The sequence below is a fragment of the Geosmithia morbida genome (genome assembly GCF_012550715.1).
Source record: "Geosmithia morbida isolate 1262 chromosome Unknown scaffold_0, whole genome shotgun sequence".
Taxonomy (NCBI): domain Eukaryota; kingdom Fungi; phylum Ascomycota; class Sordariomycetes; order Hypocreales; family Bionectriaceae; genus Geosmithia; species Geosmithia morbida.
The window spans coordinates 2,423,403-2,446,083 of NW_023336187.1; the positions used below are offsets into that span (position 1 = coordinate 2,423,403).

Consider the following 22,681-nt stretch of genomic DNA (forward strand, 5'->3'; position numbering starts at 1 on the left):
GGGGGGAGGGGGTGATGAAGAGGAGGAAGGAAGAGTACGAGTACGAAAGACGTTCCCCGTAGGGTTCAAGTAGTAATACACAGTCAAAGCATGAGCAAGTCAACCACGAGGCACGAATAACTTTGAGAACAAACAAATAAAAGCCAGTGGCAGTAGAGAGAGAGAGAGAGAGAGTCTGGTAGGGGGGTGTGGTGGTCCAGCACGGACATCAGACGGGGACATCGTGTGCAATTTGTCATTTTGTCGTTGGGTCGGGTCATCTCCACATGAATTTCGGTGGATGCAAAACGGCGCGCGCGCACGAGGGAGCAGCCGTGCGCCTCGGCCTTGGCACCAGCTAGGGAGTATTACGGAGGAGATAATAGCATCACTCGTCCTCTCTACTCGACGCTTGTACTCGTAGATGGAGACCATGCCATCGACCTTGGTTGATCGCGGTCCCGTCTCCACGTTGATGACAAGGATTCCATGACAAGAGTGACGGGTGACGCTTGTTCCCCTTTTTAGCGCCACCCGTCAAAAGAAAGAGTATACACACGGGTACGGACAGAGAGGGACGGAAGGGAAGTTTCTCTCGAGTTGGTGTGGGACCTATTACGGCGCAAGGACAAGATCAAGCGGGAAGGCGGGCACACACCCACACAGCTTGGGAGAGACAAGAGAGAGAGAGGAGAGAGAGAGAGGATGTTGCGTACTCCTGTACCGATGTGACCACCGGAGGCTGATCTGGTACATGACCTGTACAAGTTGCAGAGAGAGGTACAAGACGAGGTACAGCATGCTGTATGCATAGCAAGAGTGGTCGTACCTAACAGTACATGTGTACATGTGTAGGCTGTAGCTGTACGTTGTATCGACAGATGTAATGGTACATGCTAGAGTACCAGTATTACTACATCCGGACAGAATATGCGTGATACTTGATAGTTCAAGGGTAAGGTAATCAAATCGATCGGTCGAAAAAAGAAGATGGTTACCAAAAAAAAAAAAATTAAAAATAAAATAAAGAGAGAGAGAGAGAGAGAGGGAGGGAACGGAAATGTCATGATGGGATATGCATGTGTTATTACCAACTTCACTCCCCGCATTGGCACCGGGAGCTGATGTGCATGCATTAGCGGAAGCGGAATGCCCAGTGGAGTATGAGTGCTCGCAGAGCAACATGGACATGGATCATGGTGGCAGGGCGGCATGGCGACATGGTACTTCTCTCTTCCCGGTTCCTCTTCCCGTGCCTCTTTCCCGTCATGATGACTGATCCCTCGTAACTCTGCGGGCTCTCTCACTCTCTGGGTTCCTGCTCCACGTTAATAGGAGAGTGCAGGTTACAGGTTACATTCATCTGTTGAAGTATCTTGACTACATTACCTGCTCGCAGCTGCAGCATGACCACCCGTAGCATCGCGCTCGTCGGGTTTGCTGTTATAAACTCACATGTACTCGTGCTCAGGTCGCATGGGGCATCTATAGACAAGACATGGCGAGTAAACATGGACCACGGACGTATGCAGTTTATGTCGGTGGCGGCCGAGGAGATGGTGTCGAGGTGGAACACACACGCACGCACGCACGCACGCACGCACGCACGCACACGCAGACCAGAGTCCGGTTTAGTGCTCCGTACATGTTACCTGAGCTGTACCAGCAGTCGGTGCGATACCTGGATGGGCACTTGCAAGCTCACTCAGAAACAAGGTGATTGTGCTGCTGCCGATACCAGGCCATGCTCGACTACCGGTACTCTCGTACTGACGCGGTGCGAAAACCCCCAGATGGAACTGCCACGATGCTAGTCAACAGCAGCACGAACGATGGCAACTTGCGGGGTAGTAGCTCCTTGCCTCTTGTAGGCTAGGATCCGCCGAGTAGCGAGGAACTTGCACTTGGCATGTCTTGCCTGGTTCTCGGTACTGTGCCTGACGTGTGTTTTGCCTCTCCTTTGCCTCTCTGCTTACTCGTGACATCTCCCACCTTGTATGCTGGTGTGCTCGCACCTCTGCACTGTTGCGCCGTAGCTCTTCTGTTTTCCTTGTTTCCCTTCTCATGTACACCGTCGGTAACTACTTTGTGTGTTGGCGGTCTTCGTGTCGGCCCTACTACTTCGTACAAGTGCGTTGCTTCCATCATCATCAATACGACGTGGCCGCCCAACCGCCTTGTACCCATGCTTGTACCTCTCCTCGTACTCTGACCGTAGTATCTCCGTCGAGGTACGAGTACATGTACTCGGAATACTTGGAACAGTTGCAGCTGTACAGATCATTATGCCCCTAGTACCTGACCCCTGTCGTCGCCAATCTCCACCGGCAGCACAGCTTCCAACCAGAATGACCAGCCCAAGCCAGGCACCAGACAGAGCTGGCAACTGGCAAGCAAAACCATCAACAACAACAACACCCACTCGCTCGATGCGCTTTGACCTTGACCCATCTCTTCACAGTCGAACCCCCCTACCTGTAATCTGTACTCCTGCCCCGAACGAGTTAAGTATACGAGTACAGTTTACCCATGGCGCCGGACTGATTTCCGTCTCGGTCCTCAAGCTCTCTCTTCCGCATCCCCCCCCCCTCACCACCACACCACCATCAATCGTCAACCGCACACCGCGAGTCTAGAGCTCTTCTCCCTGGTCGAGAGATGGTGATGCTGGGCAGGGCTGCTGAGTACACGCAGTACTCCATACCCAGAGTTACCTCGAGAAGAGAGCTCGCAAACCCCACGTCTTCTTGGCCATCTGGCTGGAATCCAAGCCACAGAGAGGTCCCATGCAACCCCCCCCCCCCCTCCATTATCCGACAGATTCCATCCCGTATCGACACTGCCAGCAGCTAACCCGGTCCACTTGGAGCGCCACGAGAGCCATCTTGTGAGCGCCCACATGGTGTACGCGGCACGCGACCGGGAGGGGGAAGCCAGAGGTCAACAGAGCGAGATCGGGAAAGCCAGGCGGCCAAGCTTCCGCTCGATGCTCTCGGTGACGGTTTCTTGAGAAGAGTCACAGTAGATGAGATGACGTACCTGCACGCCATCGTACAATGTACGTGCGATGACGCCAGTTCGACGAGCTCTGAGCTTGCCGACGTCAAAATCCCTTACTCAGACGTGCCCATGCCAAGCATAACCTAGTGTATAGGAACACAACCGTACATGAGACTCTGAAGGCTAACGAGGCAATCATGGACTCTTCCCGTCAGACAGAGGCGAAAGCCCCTCATGGACCCCCCCCCCCCGGGGTCCCCTAGGGACCTCTCAAGGGGTCTCCCCTGCCGGTAATCTGTAGACCCATGAGTATTAACGCGTCATGGGTAAGGGGAGAGGGAGGATGCCGTTGGAATCAGATTGAATCCCCCAACAGAACCGGATGTCAGTTGCCGTGGGACTCATCATATTGCGACGAGTAATGCTACCATGGGAAATCTCACCATGAGCCTTGTCCTACGGTCCGAGTGTCCCCGAGTGTGAAGGACAGCGAGGCCCATTGATGCGCAGATTTTTCTTCTTCTTGTATTACGCCGAGCAGATAGGGTCCCACTTACCGGTAGTCTTACTCGGTTGTGCTAGAGACTAGAGTGAATGTTTCCCTATCATCCCATATAGCAGGGTCAAGTGTCTGGCCGTGTCGGGCGGTCATCCTCGAGCGGTGATAGGTAACACCTCACTTGCTCGTACGCGGCCGTATTACTTCCGGCACCAGGGCAGAGGACCCTTGCGTAGTATCGGTATTACGGCCAAGGATACAGCTGGAGTTTCCAATGGCTTTCTAGGCGGTGCTCTCCCCCGTCAAGCGTAGCAGTCGTCGGTCCGTAGGTCCTATCCTCCAGCCGTGAGCAAGGAAGGATTCGGTCTGTGGGCAAGGCTCGAGGATCCGGTGTGTAGTGTGTACGCATGTCAAGACCCACCGACATACTCCCTACACCTATCTGTATATCTCGCTGCTATCGATGCAGACGCACGTACATGTACGAGCCACGGTCAATAGCGGACACGTCTACATCGTAGAATTTAGATCGTCAGACTGCGTACGAGCAGGTAGGTACAGCTGTAGGTAGCATCATCAGTAGACGGAGAGATGGAACCGTTTTGATGGAAAGAGAAATCACTCACATTGTGGCAGAGAGAAAAAAGGAAGAAGGGAAGAAATTCCCCTCACCCCCCCGATAGGTCAAGGCTCCGCGCTGCCCTATGTATTGACAGACTTACGGAGAAAAAAAGAAAGAAGAATAATGACATGGTGGGATTAATTGATGTGCCTCGTTGGCCAAGCCAATGTCTCCCACAAGGCTGCAACGAGTACGGAACATGCGCCTACTCCGCACAGAAGTAATGCCAATACGGGCGAGCATCCATGCACTCTTGATCCGTACACTCGGATGAACCATAATTGCCTTACCTTCGAACAGTGCCAACGGCCGAATCCGTCTAGGGGGGGGAGGGGGAGGAAGCTTGCCTGCTGTGGTCATGAGGATTTATATGGACAGACTCACTCCAATCTTCTTCGCTGCCAATATCAGAACGAGAAGGGCTCGGTCTCGGCAAAAAAAAAAACAAAAAAAGAAAGGGAAGGAAAGCTATACGCATGCTAGTAAAGCAGGCCTATCATCATTGAAAATTCACCGAAAATTTCTGCTTCGTTGCTCGCCTTCTCTCAGGTCCAACTTGAGGATCGGGATTCACCCCATAGCCTTTACACGGCCATTTCATGCTGTCTGTTTCCATCACTTAAATGCACTGTGTCTTTCGTTGTGCGCATGTAGGATATCTGATTCAGCGAGCTTGTATCCTGATCTCTTACCGCCCACAGTCCTCACTGGTCACGATCACGGGCATGGCCCTGGACGAGGATGGAGGTTGTGGGGAGGGCTCACAGCTTAGAGCCATCACCAGTCATGGACACGTAGTGGGGTTTTGCTCTCATCATCGGGGTTTTTTTCGCGAGGAGGGCTACGTGATAATTCGTCTACCCAGCAGCAACCTGGCATTGCCGACGTCTCTTGCCAAGCACATTCAGACGTCCCGAGGGGGTATACGAGAGAGTGCAGCGCTAGATCCCATCCGCACACAAAACAGGGCAAGGATTAGAGCCCCCCGCTCTGAACGTTGTCATCCAAACTCCTTCCTCAGCGCTGACAACGACGAAGTTCCAGGCTCAGCAGGCGAGCGTGTCAGGAAGCGGCAATAGAATGATATAAGAATACCAGCTGAACCGACGCTGCCTCGCCCCGCCCGACCTCACACAAGCCTCGCTCTTCTCCATCGCAGACCCCGAATTAGTCCCAGGCATTACAAGACCTTCCTCCGCGACACCACGTACCCACCCCCGCATACTAAGGGGTACTCTACGGCTATCGGCCACGATAATCCCCTGGTTCGCTCCCGGGATGAAGCTGGACGTCCTCACCTGTCCATGGACCGAGTAGGAGGTCATCGGGTCCCGCGTGGTCCTAGAAGACAGCTTCTACGATTACCTTGAAAGCCCATTACCCGTCGACTAGGGTCGGCCGCACACGGCCAGTTGGATACCCCTCGACTTGAACTAGCCGGGGTGACGAGGCCATTTCGGACGTCTCCTCGCTCTGTCCTCGAGGACGCCGCCAAGCGAATCCGGTACAGCAGGAACGGTTGCCCCCGGACATCCGTCGACCATGCCTCCCTCTCTACCACCCTCGGCCTGTCGTGGGGCGAAAGATACCGCCGCAGATGCAGGAGTCGAGACTGTAAACGACGACTTCGCACATGGTACCATACAGCGGCTATGGGGTGGCACACCTCACAACCGAACGGGACGTGACGGAGGCAAGACCTTCTGGGGTATGCACTACGACCCGTCTTCGGGGGACCAGGGTCAAGCTGGACCCGTGCGAAGCGAGTGTGGTACATTGGTGTGTTTTCTCGGAGTTTCCATACCTCCGGCGGACCTACCGGAGTTTCTTCTGGTTTCGATCGCATAGTCCTTTCATCACAAAGGTCTTGATATACCGTACGGATTTGCGTAATATATTACATACTATATCCGTATCATCCTGGATCCCGATTCAAACTGCAACACACATGTGGGCACTCATAGCTAGCAGCTGACAACGGCGTCAAGAGTACAGAATTCAATTGCAAGACAGGTAATGGTGGGAGACAATGGAAGCGTCGTTAGTCGGAAGTGAAAAGGCCGAATGCCCGTCGAGAATGCCAGTGCAAGACCTGCAATAGAAAGAAAAGAAACCAGAGGAAACTAAGAGAACAACCAGATGGCAAGAAAAGCACGTTGGTACGTTCAGAGAGAAGACAATGCCTACTGGTACCAGGAGGATGTAGTGAGACGCAAGAGACAAGATGAACAAGACACAAGTGATAAGACACACAAGAACAATAATGGATGGCATGGTACGACGCAAAGACACACAAAGGTACAGGATTATGGCAGAGTCACTAAAAAGAACCAAAGCAAAAATAATACGTCTGTCGTGATTTCGAACTGGATGGCAATCCACCGAGAAGATTTTTGCTATCTCCAATACGCCAAGTCAATGGGACCTAAACTAAAGGAAAACCGCGCGTTCGTGGGGTGTCGTAGCAACAAGTTCCAGAGAGTCAAAGAGCGTTTTTTCTTGAAAAGACTTGAGAGTTGGAAAGGGAGAATAAAAATCAAAGGAAGAAGGTGACAAAGGAAAATAGATATTTTGTCGCGAGAGCGTGTGGTTGGAAAAGCCATGACAAGAAAAACCAAACGTCTTTGTGAGCGTCGAATCATTCAAAACCAGTTTCTCTGCGCCGTAGTAGTCGAATAAAGAGAAGAAACAACAATTACAACCAGGCACCAGATGATGTTAATTCGCAAATTTTTTTCGCAGAATGAGCAAAAAGGGGGCCCTCATGCAGAAAATCCATCGTAGACGTCAGGCTTACTTGAGAGAATGAAGTAGTTAGCAAATGTACACAGGAGAGTTGAGTTTTCGCCGTCCGAGTTACGAGAGGATGCTCACCTGAGGGCCAGCAGGTCCCTGGGGGCCGGCGAAGGCAGGACCATAGGGGCCAGGACCGCCAGGACCGCCGGGGCCGGCAGGACCATGCCCAGGCATGCCCAGGTAATGAGGAGGAGGGGGGGCAGGGCGGTAGGGGGTACCAACGCCGGAGTTGTTCTGGGAGCGGCCCCAGCTGAGGCGGACGCGCGAATTACCGATGGGGTAGCCCTGCATCTGGTTGATGGCCATCTCGGCGGCGTGGCGGTGGACAAACTGGACAAAGCCGCAGCCCTTGCCAGGAGGGATCTTGACGTATGTTATCTCGCCAAAGCCCTGGAAGAAGGAGCGGAGCTCATCCTCGGTCACGTAGCCCGAGAGGCCACCGACGAAGACGGTCGTGTTGTTCGGATCGGTGAACTGGTTCATCTGGGTGGCGGGGTTGAAGCCGCCGCCGCCGCCGCCACCGCCGTAGGGGAATCCTCCCATGGCATTACCAGCCCACATCTGCTGCTGGGGCATGCCGCCGCCCATCATGGGGTTGCCGTGGTGACCGTGGTTGAAACCGTGGTGGTTGTTGTTGCTGCTGTGACTGTTAGTCCACCGTACATCTAAAATCACCCTATACACTTGTCTATACCGCCAAAACGGCTGTTGTGTGACGGTGGAGAGGATGAGAGCCAAGAGCATACCGGTTCTTGGGAGTGGCCGTGGAGATGCGCATGGGCCTGTTGCCGCAGTAGACGCCCTGCATCTCGACAAGGGCACGCTGCTGGTCGTTCTCGTCGGAGAAGCGGACGAAGCCGTAGCCGCGGCTCTGGCCAGACATAGCATCCGTCATGATCTTAGCCGACTTGCAAGAGGGGAAACGAGCCTGGAAAAGGGAGACAAGAACGTATTCGTTGACTTCGGGACCGAGATCGCCGACGAAAATACTATACTCAGGTCCGCGATCCTCACTGTTGTTGGGACGCTTTGTTAGTGGCCGTTTCTCTTGCTCACTGCCGAAGAGGGGAGTAGGGGGTTCAGCTCCAACGGAGAAGCCATCTCCGAGGACAGCTTCCATCGTGGGAAAAAGGAAGTGGAAGAAATAACAGGGGCAGGAGATGGTGCAATGCCAGACAGGGCAAGCGCAAGCGGTTATTGATGCTTTTAAAAACAAGACGCAACCAGGGAAAGCGCGTGGGATTAATCCAGGTAAAGGTCGTACAGAGTGATGGGAGGCGAAGGTAAAAAGAGGTGAGGCAGAGAGAGAATGGAGAGCAGGCTGGCAAGGGAGTGGAGGGGAAAAAAGGGCAGATGTGAAGTGAAGTGAAGTGAGGTGAAGGGGAGGTAAACAGCTGGCGGGCAGCTGTTTGCCCAAGACAGAGGTGTAGTCACAACAGAAGGAGATCGAAACTTACCGTCGGTCAACGAGACCACCACCGGAAGCCCAGTTGAGCTTGAACTGGCGCGAGCTGTTAGGGACAGGGGTCCCGTTCAGCCCCAGAGCCTTGTTAGCGGCATCGGGGGTCTGGAACTCGACAAAGCAGTATCCAGCGTTGCCAGAGTTCTTGTCGCGGATGACCTTGACGTTGACAGTCTCGGCTGTCGAAGAGAGAAAGACACCCTTGATGAAGTTCTCGTCCATCCAAGGTTCAAGCTCGCCCATCCAGAGAGTCGTCTTGGGAGAGTCACCTCCGGCGGAGCCAGGGGGAGGGGGAACAGCCATGTCGCCAGCCGGGGGGGTACCGTTGGCAAAGGGCATCTGGCCAGGAGCAGGGCCACCGTTGGCGGGAACGCCAGAGAAGGGAGTGTTGTGTTCCATTTTGAACTGCGTCGTTGTCAGCAACTTGAGGCTTCTCGCCAGAGGGACCAGGTCGATATATGCTATCTGCTGCCACCCGACAGCTGGTAAGACCCGAGGAAGGCACTGTGCGTTTCCAATTGACTTTTATTTGAGGCAAAAAGGAGTTAGATTTCTTGACTCACTTTGTTTACGAAAGGGGTAGTCGACAGATATCAGAACCAGAACGTTTCTTATAGATGCGGTTCAAGGGCTTCAAGCCAAAGTGGAAGAAAAAATCGACAAAGGACTTGAAACAAGTTGAAGGTCGTGGAGTGGGAATAGAGACACAGTCTGCGAACCCTCGTTGTGATGTTAAGGACGACGAAGCCAAAGACGAGGTAAAGCGATATATGTCGTGAAGAATCGATAGACCTGACAGATACGCCAAGCTAGATTCGTAGGATAGATGGAACAAGACCCAAAGAAGGTTTAATGAACGTGGATAGAAGAGTTAAAACGCTTCTAAAATCACGACAACCTGAGCGCACACGCGGTTAGTCTCGAAGTCAGCCAAGGTATTAATATTATCAGTTCCTCCTGGCGGTGGTCATGAAGGGTTATCCTGAACCCTGCGAGCTCGAGTTCCGCCTCCCCGGCAAGGCGTCCAGCGTGGGCTGTTGCTTGACAAACGAGCATGGGCTAGCCATCTAAGAAGGGTGGCCAGTTCTAACCGCCCCTCAAGTCCTGCGATGTCCGAGCGATCGGCTGTCAAGGAAGACCGCGCGCTGCACTGCGGAGCTGACCAAGAGCTCCCCCATGTGCACGTCATTGCCAGATAAACACTTGTTGATGCCAGCATCGAGGAACTTTCGGTTGAGATATCCCTCGCACGACAGCAATACAGCAATATATATCCGCTGAATCGTCAACGAAGCATTTCCGGCTGTCGAATAGGAATGGGGTTGGATTCGGGGCAATGGGGGTTTGTCATCTTCAGGCTTGATGTCTAGTCCATATGGGCAAGTAAGCACCATGGAGTGGCATCTCTCAGGTTGCCGGGAATGATGACGCAATCATGTCGCAAACCGGCCCCGGAACATCTAGTCGCAAAACCGGTCGCAGAGCGATATGAGGCGGCATGAATTGCGAGCTAGAAGAGTGTCCTTGTCGATGATGCATCTCGCCTCTGGGAGACTGTTATTTGTCGTATGCACAGCTTAGCCGGGATAGCCGGCCGAGCCGTGGAGAAGTGGCCAAGGTGGCGAAATTCCTTCCTTTGAAGAAAAAAAGGTGCATAATGTCCGTCGCAGTGTAAAGGGTCGACAATATATTCCAAAAGGTCGTCCGGCATCATCGTCGTCGTCGTCGCCAAATGATTCGGACTTTGTCGACATCGCCGGGGGAGGGCGCAGTTTGGGAGGGGGGAAGTCATCGGATCCAAGACGCACCGCGCAGGGAAAAAAAAAAAAAGGGCCAAACATGCACACACGCACACCAAAGGAACCACTCCGCCAGGAGACACTGTACATGGTATAAAAAAAGGTAAAATCAAAGGAAAAGAAAACTCACTTTTATGCGCCGGTAAAGAAAACAAGAATCCTCAGCCAATTCGCCGAAAAAAACGCGCAAGGGAATAAACCGTAGCAGCCGTGACGAAAAAAAAGAAGACGAAAAGAGGAGGAAGTTGATGAGTATGCGAAGAAAGGCGACGATGGCTGGCGAAAGCTTTTTTTTTTTGCCCTCTCTGTCTGGGCCCGCTGTAGCTGGGTCTTCTTGTCTGGTTTGGCTGGCCTCTGCTTTGGGCTACGACGCAATCCACACCACACAAGAGAACTGTGGCCGAGTCGCGCGCGGGGACTGGGCGTGAGTGGAGAAAACTTAGTGGCAAGGGGGGGGGCGTGTTGTTCCAGTAGCGCAGGCAAGGGGATCTTCGATTTCGCACTGACTTGGACGGTTGCACGCACACACTTCTTGTTGCTATTGAGAACGGTTGAATGGGCACCTGCTGCAAGGCACATAAGAAGTCAAAACAAAACCAACCGTTGTAAGGGTGAGATGGAGATGGTTGAAGAGAAATGAGAGGGGGAGAGGTACGTATTACTGGCTGTGGTGATGGTATAGTCTGCACACACGTCAAAGGAGGGAAGGAAGGAAAAAAGAAACGTCACAAATAATATCACTTTACAGGGCAGAGGATGGAGAAAGAAGTAGAAAAAGGAATCATCGGTAGGAGACCAAGGATATAAGAGAGAGACGGTTATGAGCAAAAAGCCGCTAGCTGTCGCACCGGTTAGGATAAGCCAGAGTTAAACAGGAACATAAGGTTGGCCCTATTTACTGGCTAATAGCAGATATCCCTCGACTGGAAGTTTGTTCAGTAACATTACATAGTAGAGACAGCACCCGTACAGTGTATCAAGTCTGCATATGTTCTACGTGCGGGACGACGGTCAATATCGTTAGACTCGTTTTGAAGAGAAAGAGAAAGAGAGAAAGAGAAGAGAGGGAGAAAGAGAGAAAGGCCAGTGATACTGTGTGTGCGTGCTCAGGGGGTGTGTTTAGTCAACACGCTGCCACTGGTCGGAGGCTCTCGTCCGCCAGAAATATGGCCAGTGCCAGTAAGACTGTGGTATGTACTGTATATTATGACATGGACACGGAGACTATCATATGAAAGACGATGGTATTTTGCTGAGAAAAAAATATGGGTCCGGCTGTAGAATACAGGCTCAGAAAGGACAGTCGGATTTGCAGAGAAAGCTATTGGGAAGGACTAGTAGAAGCAGTGGTTCTCGTAGATGTTACGTGATGATGGAAACAGCAAGAAGGACTAAAACAGGTGAGGGCCAGCTGTGGGACCGAAACTGGGTTGACTGGGAAGGCACGTTTGGCCGTACTTTCTATACCTGGAGAATGTGGGCAAACCTGAAGGGAAAAAAAAAAGCTGGTGCGACCTACGACGAGCAAGGAAGAAGCAACAGGCCCTGATGTAGGCACCCGCAAGTACGAGTACGATCGCGAGAGGGTAATAAGGTGCGGTAATTGATACATGGAGTAGGTAATAATAAGGGGGTGACAGCTCTAGGGGATCTGCTAATTAATATGTACGAATAGTACGTCGTAGACTATAGCAGATCGGAGTGCAGAATACAGGTATGAATGCTGCAAATGAACCGTTGCTCGTCGTCGATGACATCGTAAATAACCAGGGCAGGCATTAGAAAAAGACGTCAGCTTTCCCGCTGCAATAAAAGAACATGCATATTCAATCCAGTTTTTTTTTTACTGTGGTCCCGCCCGTAGCCCTGCCCTGTGGCCCTGTGGGAGAAGCATGGATGGATGTATGGATTGAGAGAGAGGAAACATAAGCAAGGAACCTTGGGGACGGGAGGGGGTGTATGTAATACAGTTATCGGGGCTGGACTCTTGGGACTGGGCTGGGCTTAGGCTAGCGGGGTGTTGACGCCTCATTAACCTGGAAGCTCAAAGGCTCTTGCTGGCTGGTTAACTGTGCCTACTGGCTGATAGGCCTGTGGCTCCGGTCTGCTCTGGGCCTTGGTTGCACGGGCACTCCATGGGCTCAGGGCACCTTCCAAGGTCCTCCCCTGCGCACCACCACGCACACAGCCCTGACTTGGTGGGTTGGATCACGAAATCTTGCACTGCAGCAACCTTGCCCACTCAACATGGCATCTGGCCAGGTCTGTCTATCGGGAGAGGGGAGGGTCTGGAAGAGCAAGCACATATTACTTACAAAGAGCACGTCGTGATGCGATATTTGCGTCGCAGTAATACCGAAACATGAAATTCTGGGGAGACATGGAACCAGGTCCTACATACCCGATCAGACGCCCCGTGGTGTCCATCCAAACAAGCAGGTCACCAGCAAACAATGGCCTCTCTACAATGGCCCCCTCTTTTTATCGTTCAGAAAGAAAGAGGAGGGGGGAAGAAGCTGCACTTGCCCCAAGACTTCCTGTTACAGAGTGCTGCAGCATAGGACTTTCTCCGTCTACACTCATAGTTGCGCACGATCAGTTACTTCGTGCGCCCCGTACGAGTACAGTGCACGAGTCGTAGAGGGCAGTATGGGGCACATAGGTCTAAGAAATAGCTTGCCCTGTGTCTGTGTCTGTGTGTCCTACTCTTGGTTCGTTCGGTGAATGCCATGAGCGCGAAGACTGGGGGGGGGTAGACTAGTACGAGTACGAGGACTGGAATAAGTTATCACTCGTATTAGTATGGCATTTTATCAGCGTCGGCCTACTCGTACGAGTGCGTTCTCAACTCAGCCTCCCCTTCTCTCAGCACGTCAGGGGTGGGAAGAGAGTGCTCTGGCATGCACCGTCTACGAAGTATTATTACTGCTCGTACGGGCGGTGCACATCCCCAGCACAACACAACCGTTTTCCAGGCTGAAAAGCCGATCGCCCAAAGAATTAGTGGAATAAACTATAGCGTACTCATATTGCTCTGTAATGTACAGATCTATACTCCATACATATATCAGTACTGCTGCCCACAAAGTGATACATGGAGTCTGTATGTAATTTCACACTTGTCTTGGTTTCAAACAAAACCCTCCCCCCCCCTCCATCTCTGTAGTTGCATATTACACACCACGTCCTATATCCCCATCCCTTGCAGAGAAATCCGACAAGTTCGACTCATCGCCGTCAGCCGGACCTACCTTGTTCGTACCATCCAGGCTCCCAATCCCCCAACCTGGGCGTCTTATCGGGGTTTCCACGCCTGGACTATGACGGTATGCTGGCGGGCTGTTGTTTCAAAGAGCACCCAAACGCCCCCCATGTCCCACAGTCTACAGCTGATCCTGCTCTACATCCTGGACGAATCAGATTACCCCGTCTAACCAAGTTCACTGAAGAGTCCCAGAGGGCTACTCGTAGAGGGCGAATGGATGTACCCGACGTACGTCACTATCATGGTCGAGTTCAGCTCTGATTTAAAAAGTGCTCACTTATTGCTCCATATTCGTATGATGATGTGCTAGTTAGTATTGGCCTGTATCATTTCCGTAGGGGCCGCCTCACCTAGGGTGCTCCTTACCTAGGGTGCTCCTTACCTAGGGTGCTCCTTGTAGAGACGATGACTGCCCAAGCGTCATAATCACGTGCAAAAAAAAAAAAGTTCGCCGTCTCACATAGAAGGTCGCGACTACTACACCACGATTGTTGCCGTTTTACACTCGAAAACTGTGTTCATTCGATCGTGCAAGTTAGTCTCGAAGCCACGATGAGAAGATGATCCAGTTACGACTCCTTCGACTTCTTCGAGCAAAGCAACCGAAAAAGGTGGGCAAGAGATGGTTTGCCCCCTTGCTGGCTTGTTGGGTAGCTAGCAATTATTACAACATACATTGATACTCGTAAATCGTACAAGTATCTTACTGCTAGCCTCTAGGGAGGCCCATCCCCCCCTTGTGCCCCCCAAAGAAGTCTGCATATAATAACGCGTTCCAGGTTCCAAGCTGTTGGGTCCGCGGGCAGAGGAGCGACAGAGTTCCCAGCAGCCCAACAGGCCTACAAGTTTGAACCTCGTAAATGCGCAGATCTCCCGAAACTGAGAGAGATCAAACATTACGGAGTATTGATTGGGGTTACAGTCAATTGCAACAATGGTCTTTTGTGTGTCATGTGTTCCACACTGTAAGCGCGATACGCATTCGCCACGCCACATTATAATATTAAGTCGGGAAAACTAATACATTGTGGTTTACCTGGCGTACGAGTACTGAGGGCTTAGTACGTGTGGGACGCTTTGCCCTCCACCCAAGCTCCAGGGAACTTGACCGCAACCTGATTGCTCGTACAACATGACCCGACGCCCCTCCCGCCCAAACTCCACGATGGGTTTTTTCAAACGATAGAAATGCTTATTGGATCTGGAACATACATGCCGCTTTTCCATCCTGCAAAACAGCTGTGCTTGCCTTAGCGTATCGCAGTAGCTTAGAGGGCGGAGAGGGGAGCGAGCACCCATTACTGTGGCGGCGAGTCTACGAGTACTCGTACGCACCAACAAACCTTTTACCGTGCAGCTCACGGGTATGTTCTTGGTATTGATGAGTGCCCCCCCCCCCCCTCCTTTTTCTATCTTTTTTTTTTTTTACTTTCTTACCCGCAACTATAATGCCTCTACTCTAGTCAGTGTCCCGGGAACTCGATAATTGTTGTCTCATACAAATCCCTGCCGCCCGATTCTCCCCGCGGAATCCTGGGGAGGAGATGGGATGGCCACCTAGATCAGTCACATCTCACATACGCTGTTTGGCTGCTTATCGAGGAAGACCATTTCAACCGTTGCAGTCACTACGAAGACGTGACAAAGTTTGCTCATCGCCAAGTGTTGAGATGATGGGCCCGTGGGGGGAAGAGAATGGAAGGAGAGGCACCGATTGGCCGCCTTCAAACTTGTAGAATGGTAAACAACAGTATCCTTCCTCCCTCCATGCTCACAAAGAGGTGTGACTTTGATACGGTGAGACCCTGTTTGCCTGGCGAATGCCCGAGACTTCCGATGAGCTCCTCAAAGAGAAGCATTCAAGAAAAGAGTTGGGGGTACGTTGCTTGTATGATGTGCCACCTTCTATCATGTTTTATTTTACCGAAAATGAGGGCGGAATGTGAGGGAACAACAAAGAATCCAGCCGGTACTAATTCGGGCTAGCTGTTTGCTGTTTGCCTAGCTCTAACGCCAACCAGAAGGCCAGCTGGCAAAATGCTGCTTACTCCATTGACAGCTATGGCTCTCACAAGTGACAGTCTGTCAAGATCAAATACATAGATATGATGCTACCACTAGGGGGGGGATACATAGGAATGATGGATATATTAACAGTGACGCCTCTATGCAAACTTATATAGCTGCGTATGCCCTTTAACCGGTAGACGACGCCTAAATTATATGACTAAGCAACCAGGGGCTGCTGCCACACACTCACATCTGTAAATAGCCTCATAGATAGGCACACATATCGACCCAGGTGGTATACGTAGGCAGAAACCACTGTATCATTGCCTACGAGTCATCGCGTGTTGTCGGCCTGGAAGCACATTGGCGATGGTATAGGGTAGCTTATTTTCTTGGACTTCATATCCTTAGCTTTGGTTACCCCATTCCCACGTGATCCACATCGCTGGACGTTAATATCCAAAAGCAAAAGGGCCAATCTGTGTCACAGATGGTGTTTTTTTCAGGTGTCATGGCCTAGCATGTGGGGTTTGTAATTCAAATTACATGATCTCCCCGTCGTCGCGAGCGTTGAACCAAGCTCTCAGAGTGCTTCACGTGACGTCATGTTAGGTGGTGCTTGTACCTGTCTGCACCTTGAGAGGCGATACTGCTGAGTCATCACCAAAACGTCAGACTTGCCCTGCCTGATGGACACATAGACGATACGGTAGACACGGAAAGGGAATTGCTTCGTCACGTCCCAGTTGCCTGGTTTCAAGTTTTTGAGTAAAGAATGCGCGATCCTGCACCTGAATAAACGACGGACACCAAAAATCTGAACTGTAATTACCCATCCTTTTTTCCCGTGCCTATTCAACGCTTGCACGTGCAGTACATCCCGCCCGACCCCGTCATAAGAAGCTTCGAGGGACGCGGCACCATGGCAGCCGCACCGGCAGAGCAACGAGAGCTGCAGCTAGTGCAGAGCGTGGAATTCAAGATCCTGGGCGTTGCGAACAAAGAGGAGAAGCTCCAGCAACTGCTGCAGCGCTATCTGGCCCCTCTGGCCCTCAAAGCGGCCAGTGAACATGAGTCGGTCAGAAAGAAGGTGAGTGAGGCGCCCAGGCCGTACAACTGCATTCGCCCGGCCATAATCCATACTGACAAACAACTTTGCAGACGGCTCAAGTCCTGGGACTACTTCACACCTTCATCCAGCCCCCGCAGTTAGTACCGTCGCCATCTTCTCATGGCTCAGTAAATGGAGATAGGTATACTAACCGGCGAATAGGATCGTGCTCCCAGTCAAGGTGCTTCTGGAGCAGTACAAGGCGACTGACTCGGCGGTCCTCAAACAGTTCGACATCTCCTTCATCCAGCACAGCTTGGAGCGCATCGATGAGCATGACAGGAGGGAGCTTGTACCCATTGCTCTCCGTGGAAGCTCTGCTGACAAAGGCCGGCCAAGAGCCGGACCCTTCTTTCGCATCATCTTGCGACTCCTTCTTGATGCCCGCATACCGCCCCGCGGGAGCCAAGACGACGAAAAGTTCCGCGACTCCATTGGACTTTCAGAAGGTGCTGACGCCGAGTATACCGCAGAAATGATCAACCTTTTTTTCAGGTTGAGAATTCCCGTTGGTATCCAGACTTGGTACGAAGCAAACTTCACCATGGACAAAGCCAGCGTCGACCTCTTCCGTGTAGAGGACGTCAAGGCACACAAAATCTACCAGCGATTTCTGGAATTAAAGGCGAAGCTTGTGAGCTTCCTCGCCAGTGGCGCTTTCACAGACATGGAGAAACTCGTCCCTGCCATCTATGCTGCATCGAGTTTCGACAGCCGCGTGGCGTCAGCGGCCGAGGAGGTTATCAAGAGAACTTCCGTCTCGATGGAAGATCCGACTCTTGTTTCAAACCTTTTCCGAGCACATGCTACACTTCCGGTCCCTTATCGAATCCGCATACTCGGCATTCTTTCAAAATCGATACATTCAATATCAATGGCCAAAGACATCATGGACGTTGTTACGCTAGACCTACCGTCATCAACATCCCCTGAAGGACAGGACCTGGCACTTGCACCGGCGAGTGCCCTCGAACGGAACAAGCTACACAAGGCCCTTTTCCAGTACCTTTCCTGGGTGGCCAGGATGGGGTCGTCTCTTGAGGGGTTTACAGTTGGGCCCAAACTCATCGAACGATTAGTCGGATTCATTGAATACCAAGGGTGGCCATCCCCAGAGTCCAAAAATGAAGACGAAATAGCTTTGCGTTCAAAGGCTTACGAGACAATTGGTCTCCTCGCTCAGTCCGACAAAAACTTACCGGCCAAGGACCGTCTTTCACTTGGCATTTGGCTGTTGCAGTCTCTCTCACAGGACCGAAGTGACGAATCGGTCGTGAGTATCGACGGAGCGCTATCCAGCGTGTCAGCCAATATGCCCCTAGTGGAAGGAGAGGATTCTGTAAGCCTCAGGAACATGTTGATTTCTTCAATGGCGCCGTCCAACGATGGACCACCAGTGCGTAGCACTCGACATGCCGCTGTCAAGCTCTGCAATCAATGCCTGAAATTCTCAGACGTTATTGCTCGATGGATCGATATCCTGGCTATAGGTAGCGGCCAGAACGAAAGGAGCGATGTGATTGAACAGGGTCAAAAAGGTCTGGATCCGTGGACCTACTATTCCGAGGGCGAGGCCACACGCTCTTTTCCTGACTGGCGGGACATGACCGTCATGTTCTTTGGTTCAGAAATTACAGTAGACAAGGACCCCTTTCCCAAGTCGGTAGACGATATCCCTGAACCGTTGGCTAGCCCTGAAATTGTGTTTAGGAACTTTGGGAATTTGAACCGAGGGGCCTTTCCTATTGCCCTGCGGTATGTCAAACTAATCATGTTCCTCTCCGCGCTGGAGAGCTTCAAGCTGGAGTCCAATTGGATGGATAGACTTGAGACGCAGGTGAGAACCGACATAGGAACCAGGACAAGAATTCGACAGTACCTTCGATCCGTCGACAGTCGATACTGGATATTCTTCCTAGAGGCTTGTTTGATCGGCGCAACAAGTGAGAGTCCAAACGTGTCAGAAGAATCCATTCGAAGCTTTGTCGATGTCGCCTCGCTCAGCCCAAGAGACCCTCTTGGGCATCTGGCCCTAGCTGGGAGCGGCCTCGACAAACTCATCGAATCAAACAACAAGGAAATTCGGACTCTGAGCTCCAAAGCTTTTGGAATCGTGGCCTCGCATCCCAGCCTCTCAGAGGAAGCGATCAGGCAGTGGAGGGACTCAGTAACCCCTAGCTTCGTCGACGGCGAGAAATGCATCGGCCCCCAATTGAACGCACTCCAAGGCAACCTGCTCGCACTTGGCCACCAATGCTCGCGATCTGTTTTTTACGGGCATGCAGTTCCTGAGGGCTTCGAATTCCCGCTGCGCTTCCTCGTCGGCGACTCCGTACCTCCATCTTTACGAGAGACGGCTTTTGATACGTTTGCACAGCTATGGTCCGCCGGCCTTGCAATCCCACCGCCGGAGGGGGAGAACTCCATCGGAAAGGTTGTGGATGTGCTCACGGCTCATGCAAAGAAGGAGAACGAGAGGGCGATATTCGCTCTTGGTCGGCTTGCTGTCGGACTGGGCTCTCAACAACAAGAGGGGGGTCAGCAAGATGCTGCGGAGCAACCCGGCATGTTGACTGGCGGAGCTCTGGGCCGAATTTTGAAGGAGCTTTTTGGCCTCCACGAGATTAAGAGGACCGAAGTTCAGTTCACGGTCGGTGATGCCATCAGCGCTGCCGTCGCACGATGGGACTCGGACTTTGTCAAGCTGACATTGGATGTCGAACCTTGCAATGAGACGAGCCTTGGCGGAGTGCGCAAGGAACTGATCACGGCCACTCTGGACAAGCTGTTCTTGGACTGCAAGGGGACAAAGCCGTCCCTTCTGAAGGCCTCGGGTATCTGGCTATTCTGCATCATCCAATACAGCTCTGATCTCCCAGAAATCCAGTCACGTCTGCGTGAGGCACAAGCGGCTTTCATGAGGCTCCTCAGCGCGAGGGACGAACTGGTACAGGAGACTGCTTCCCGTGGTCTCTCGCTTGTGTACGAGCGTGGTGACGAAGACCTGAAGAGCACGCTGGTCAAGGATCTAGTGGGTGCCTTCACCGGCACCGGGACGCAGCTCAAGGTTGAGCAAGACACGGAACTCTTTGAGCCCGGGGCCCTACCCACAGGGGAAGGAAGTTCAGTCACCTCGTACAAAGACATTGTCGATCTGGCCAACGAGGTGGGCGACCAGCGGTTGGTGTACAAGTTCATGTCTCTGGCGTCGAATGCGGCAACATGGTCTACCCGCTCGGCCTTTGGCCGCTTTGGACTCTCCACCATCCTGTCCGATTCCGAGGTGGACCCCAAGCTATATCCCAAATTGTTCAGGTACCGATTCGACCCGAACCCCAATGTGCAACGATCCATGGACGATATCTGGAAGGCCCTCGTCAAGGACCCGGGCACCGTTCTGGATGAGAACTTTGATGACATCCTCGAAGATCTAATGGGCAGTATACTGGGCCGAGAATGGAGGATGCGAGAGGCAAGCTGTGCCGCCATATCTGACCTCCTTCAGAGTCGCCCCTTTGTCAAGTACGAGAAGCGATACCGGGATATCTGGAACGCGGCGCTCAAGGTCTTGGACGATGTCAAGGGTAGTGTCCGGGAAGCGGCACTACGGCTTTGCATGGCACTCTCAAACAACCTCGTCCGCCAGTTGGAGGAGGGTAATGACAGCTCAGCCGCCAAAGCGATGATGAAGGAGGCCCTGCCCTTTCTTCTCTCCGACAGGGGCGTGGAGAGCTCGGTCAAGGATGTACAGGTCTTTGCGACCATCACGGTGATGAATATTGCCAAGAAGGGCGGGAATGCTCTGAGGTCGTTCATTCCAGACATGGTACCTCAGCTTCTAGGGTTGCTGAGTACGATCGAACCAGAGCAGATCAATTACCATTATCAGAGGGCCGGCGACGATAGCCGTGATCAGATCGACAAGCTTCGATCCCAGATGGTGAACAGGTCACCCATATCGGAGGCGTTGGAGAATTGTCTGCGATTCATCAACGAGGACGTCATGGTCAAGCTGGTGCCTAAACTTGAGGCGACTATCAAAGCCGCCATTGGCATGCCGACCAAGATAGGATGTAGCCGCGTCATCACGATCCTTTTTACCCGCCATACCACCGACATCAAACCTTTCTCTGGAAGGTTCCTCAGGATCATGGAGAAGCACGCCATGGAGAAGAATGACGAAGTGAGTCAGGCTTATGCCCGCGCAGCTGCTTATATCATAAGGGTGGCTCCAGACGCGGAGAAGTTGGGTTTCTGCCAACGGCTGGTGAAGATGTACCTGGCGTCAGAGGAGGAGTCCCGACGACAGAAGATTGCCGACGTTGTGGTGTCATTGGCCAAGATATCGGCCGACCATTTCACCGCAAACGAGACGGAGCTCCTGCCCTTTGCTTACCTTGGCATGCACGACACGGACGAGTACACTGAAAAGGTCTTCAAGGAGGTGTGGGACCAGCACGCGGGAAGTAGCCGGACTGTCGTTCGCTACGTGCAGGAGATTGTCTCGCTGGTGGAGCAGTGCCTGGAGACGACGCAATGGGCTCTGCGACACACCGCAGCCTTTACAGTCGGCGCAATGGTGTCCGATGTGGCCAGCGCCAGTGAGGCGACGGGAGAGATTGCCGAGGCTAACCTGCGGAGCATGTGGCCAATATTCGACAAGGTCTTGGCTCTCAAGACGTTTCCAGGCAAGGAGAAGCTCCTCGTGTCGTATCCGCTCTTGGTGGAGAAGGGCGGCGCCCTCTGGCGGAACGACGCGCAGGTCGCGGCCCAGATGAGGAAGATTGCCATCCGGGAGGCAAAGAGGAACAATGCCGAGTATCGCGTCCACGCTTTCAAGTGCCTCTGGCAGTTCGCCAAGGCACGGGATGATCTGGACATGCTGGAGGAGATCGCCGAGATTGTCACACCTCACCTTGAGAAACTCCGGGATGAAGATGCTATGGAGGTCGACACTAAGGAGGAACTCGTCTCGGCGACGGCCAAGAATGCGCTGGAGGCGATCGCCCGCGGCTACAACCGGCCCAGGATGGAGAGCAGCCCGAAACCAGTCCTCGAGAGCATCATCAAGCTGCTCAAGCCCTACCTGGGAAGCACCAAGTTTGGTGCCATCAAGCGGGATGTCTGGTACGATTCCGTCTGTGAGATGCTGAAGCCCTTTGCCAGCAAGCCCAGCCAACAAGGTCTGGACGCACCGATCACGACGGACAGGGACAGCGACGGACTGTCACTGGCGTATCTCCGCAGCTTGGACGTGGAGCAGGCAGAGGCGGGGGTCGAGTCGCAGAGAATTCGACGCTCCGAGGCCCTATCGGCGGTGGTAAAGGCTAGGATGGCAGGAGTGTTTGGGGTCGACGGCCCGAGCTTGCAGGAGTTTGCAGAGGAGGCCCAGACGGCCCTGGAGCGAGAGCGGGCGCTGAAGCCGCAACAGGCGATGAGGACGGCTATGAAGGACTTGCGGGAGGCGATATCCAGGGAGGACAAGGATGCCATGGCTCCTTGAGTGGGTGTCTAGCATATTCTTCGAGATGCTAGGGCTCTTATTATACCGCTAGATAGGGTGATTTTCAGCCTCGAATGGACATGGTAGTATATACTACAATTTCTTGCTAATGATGCTCGTCTCCTGTATTGTGCATGCCCGTCGCTATCATCATCTTAGTTGATGATACTGCGTTAAATTATGCCTTTAGCGGCCCTGCTACGCTCGATTATAGACGTTTACGATGACAGTATACATCTACTACATCTGGATAAAGAAAGCATGATTCAAAAAGTAGCATCCATGGGCTTGTGCGAATTCAAAGCACGACGATGCTTGTGAGGAGATACGTATCGCTATGGGAAAACAATCACCCGATGTCGACACACGCACACACGCACACACACGACGTCACCAGGTTTTTGCCTTGGCTGGCCTCGGCTTTAGCCTTTGGCTGGTTGCAACCCGAGAGGTGACGGGGGATCGACATTTACGTAGTCTGTATTGCTTGCCTACAGCCTACAAGCCTGCAGCCTACCGCCCCTCCATGTAGAGGCAACTCAGCTATTATTTTCGTCTTGTTCAACAACAAATCTTTTTTTGCCTCTCTCAACCCCCCCCCCTCCGCTTCCTAAACTTGGATCATCCCAACGCCG

General features: G+C 52.7%; 2 protein-coding genes across 2 annotated transcripts; one reads left to right on the plus strand and one right to left on the minus strand.

The window, feature by feature from the left end:
- Nucleotides 1-6,956: 6,956 nt before the first annotated feature.
- Nucleotides 6,957-8,757, minus strand: GMORB2_0733 (RNA recognition motif (RRM) domain; the record flags this gene model as incomplete). The annotated part of the gene is made up of 3 exons (XM_035462717.1): nucleotides 6,957-7,542; nucleotides 7,643-7,909; nucleotides 8,354-8,757. The coding sequence occupies 3 exons, from the start codon at nucleotides 8,755-8,757 to the stop codon at nucleotides 6,957-6,959; spliced, it is 1,257 nt and encodes a 418-aa protein (XP_035325647.1).
- A 7,597-nt stretch (nucleotides 8,758-16,354) lies between these two features.
- Nucleotides 16,355-22,046, plus strand: GMORB2_0734 (proteasome component ECM29; the record flags this gene model as incomplete). The annotated part of the gene is made up of 2 exons (XM_035462718.1): nucleotides 16,355-16,506; nucleotides 16,706-22,046. The coding sequence occupies 2 exons, from the start codon at nucleotides 16,355-16,357 to the stop codon at nucleotides 22,044-22,046; spliced, it is 5,493 nt and encodes a 1,830-aa protein (XP_035325648.1).
- Nucleotides 22,047-22,681: the final 635 nt, after the last annotated feature.